The following is a 2,396-nucleotide window of genomic DNA, read 5'->3' on the forward strand; positions in this document are numbered from 1 at the left end:
TCGAAGCAGATGCTGCGTCCACGAAGCGGGCGTAGGAGATGCTGTTTACAAGCAATTAACAATGGAGAAAAGCTCGTTCATTAAGACGTGTCGTATATGTCACACAAATTAAAGGTTTAGTTTTCTATTTTAGGGCTGCTAGGTAAGGCCAAGCGCTTTGTACAGTATTTGTGTGGTACGATCAACTTACAGCTGTGCGTACGCTGGAAAATTTATGACTTTTACTTTCGGGGTTAAATATCTCGAGATTTATTTAGAGTCAATTGTCGTAACGAGGAGAATCGATCGGCAATATGTTAAGCGGTAGTGCATCTTAAATACGACCTTAGAAGCATCGTCACACACACGTTCTGTGCATTCCGCCTGAAATTACCGGACTGGGCCAATTCATGTGTGATGAACTTTTTTCAAACAATTCTTGAGTCCGCACGGAGTATTTTAAACCCTTCGTAACTGTTGATTTATCTATGCATTACATAGCGATGTATCTCGATCACCATCTTGATCATCCGTCTCCAAAGACCCCGAAAGAACGTCACAGCATGCTGTCGCTGATTATTGCGAACATAAGATCTTGTTGATTCTGAGACATGATTCCACCATGCCAAAATTTTCCTCATCGGTCCGCGTGGTGCGCGTCATCGATTTAGGACCTTTCCATGAGAATCTCCAGCAACTTCGTTCCAAGGCCGCTCATGCATTGAAAATAAATGTTTCTACATTTTTGATACAAATGCCTTTTAATTTACATCCGTTAAAAAATAAAAAAAGAGGGGTGGTCAACTATATTAAATTTTGGTGTGCATGCCACTCGATTTTTCGCGGGCGTTTTTAGGGAAGACTAGATTCGAGAAATAAACTGTTTTTTTTCTTTTGGGGAGATTTACTACACTGATTTTTTTTAATATTTTCTCCAGTATGGACCCTTCAGTATATCTATTGTAGAGAATGGAAGCTGTAAAGATCATAGTACTACAGAATTTGATACTGCCGGTTTACCAAACGGGTTACATGAAGTAATGTACTTCGAAGTAGTTGTCTAGATCAGCAAATTTTACCTCGAAGCCCAATGCCAAGCTCCGGTACGCCTCAAGACTACGCCACCGGCTGAATGCTTGTCCAGATGGCACTGACCAGATCAAGCTCGTCGCCGCTTCGTCCATCAAACCCGCCAAACTGAAAACCATTCATCGCTGTGTCCGTTCCAATCTTGTCCGTCTGTGTGCCTCCTTCGATAGATCTCCCGAAGTTAGAGGTGAACTTGATGTACTTGACGCGCGTACGGTGTTCATGTTTCCCGGCGTGTGCTTCCATGACAGTGATGTGTTCACCGTTCTGTAAGTCGAGAGGGGTTTTCAGCTCGCCACCCTCACCTCCATGGTATAAGGTATTCTTTTCCCCCGACGGACTCACAATGGTAAGTGTGACGGCAACGACGCGCTCAGCAGCGCGGATGTTGATGGACAGCATTCTTTATCCAGACTTAACCAAGAACGCGTCTGTGAAGTCGTCACCATGGGGTCCGCCGAATTCTGGACCCACGTAGCACCCAGGTGGCAAAGGGACACGTTCGTCACCCTCATTGCCTCCACCTCCTCCATGGCCTCCTGCTACTGGGCGATACACTCTTTTTTCCCCACCCCCACCCACTCCGCCTCCACCTCCACCTCCCCCGCGGCCACCTCCTCCGCGGCCACCGCCCCCGCCACCGCCACCGCCACCGCCACCGCCTCCTCCGCCCTCACCGCCTCGTCCGCCTCTCCTTTCTTCCAATTCGGTATCATCACGTCCTATGTTGTCTCTGAGCGCCGTGAAGTCGAGCGAATCCGATCTCAACGCGGTCTTGGCAGCGATTACGGCACCACGGTTGATAGCCACGAAGGTGACCACAATGGCCAGCACGAGATGCAGCACGCGCATGCCGTTGCAATCGGTTGATTGGACGAGCGCAGATTTTAAAATGAGGCAGCAAAATGACCGCCAGCTAACGCTTGAAGGGGTGATGCAGAAACAGGTAGCTCATCTGTATAACTATAATATCCATCTGCGAAAACAATACACTGTACGCAAGGCAGCAGGACCCGACACCTACTATAATTTGTAAGAGGAGGGCATCTACAAATCCCCGATTCACTTAGATCGTGCGCGTCAGTTTTAATGGCCTTCAACATTGGCAAGAAATACATCGGTCTGGATTTTACCACCTAAATCTCCTTACAAACTATTAACTACTACTGGTGCTGTCGATTCTTTTTTCATTAGAGTTTCATTCAACCAGTGAAGGCTAGGAGAACGATGACGACGTTTACGTGGCGCAGGTAGCTACAGTACATACTGTACTATGTAACACGCTTTTGTTTCACGACGGTTTGCAGAATTTGTATGGTACACCTAGC

The 2,396-nt window shown here is 47.2% G+C and overlaps 1 protein-coding gene across 1 annotated transcript; it reads right to left on the minus strand.

The window, feature by feature from the left end:
* Positions 1 to 1,473: 1,473 nt before the first annotated feature.
* PITG_22897 (uncharacterized protein) lies at positions 1,474 to 1,920 on the minus strand (the record flags this gene model as incomplete). The annotated part of the gene is made up of 1 exon (XM_002903302.1): positions 1,474 to 1,920. One exon carries the CDS (start codon positions 1,918 to 1,920, stop codon positions 1,474 to 1,476), a length of 447 nt encoding a protein of 148 aa, XP_002903348.1.
* Between the last annotated feature and the right edge of the window lie 476 nt (positions 1,921 to 2,396).

Source organism: Phytophthora infestans, genomic scaffold (assembly GCF_000142945.1).
Source record: "Phytophthora infestans T30-4 supercont1.15 genomic scaffold, whole genome shotgun sequence".
Taxonomy (NCBI): domain Eukaryota; phylum Oomycota; class Peronosporomycetes; order Peronosporales; family Peronosporaceae; genus Phytophthora; species Phytophthora infestans.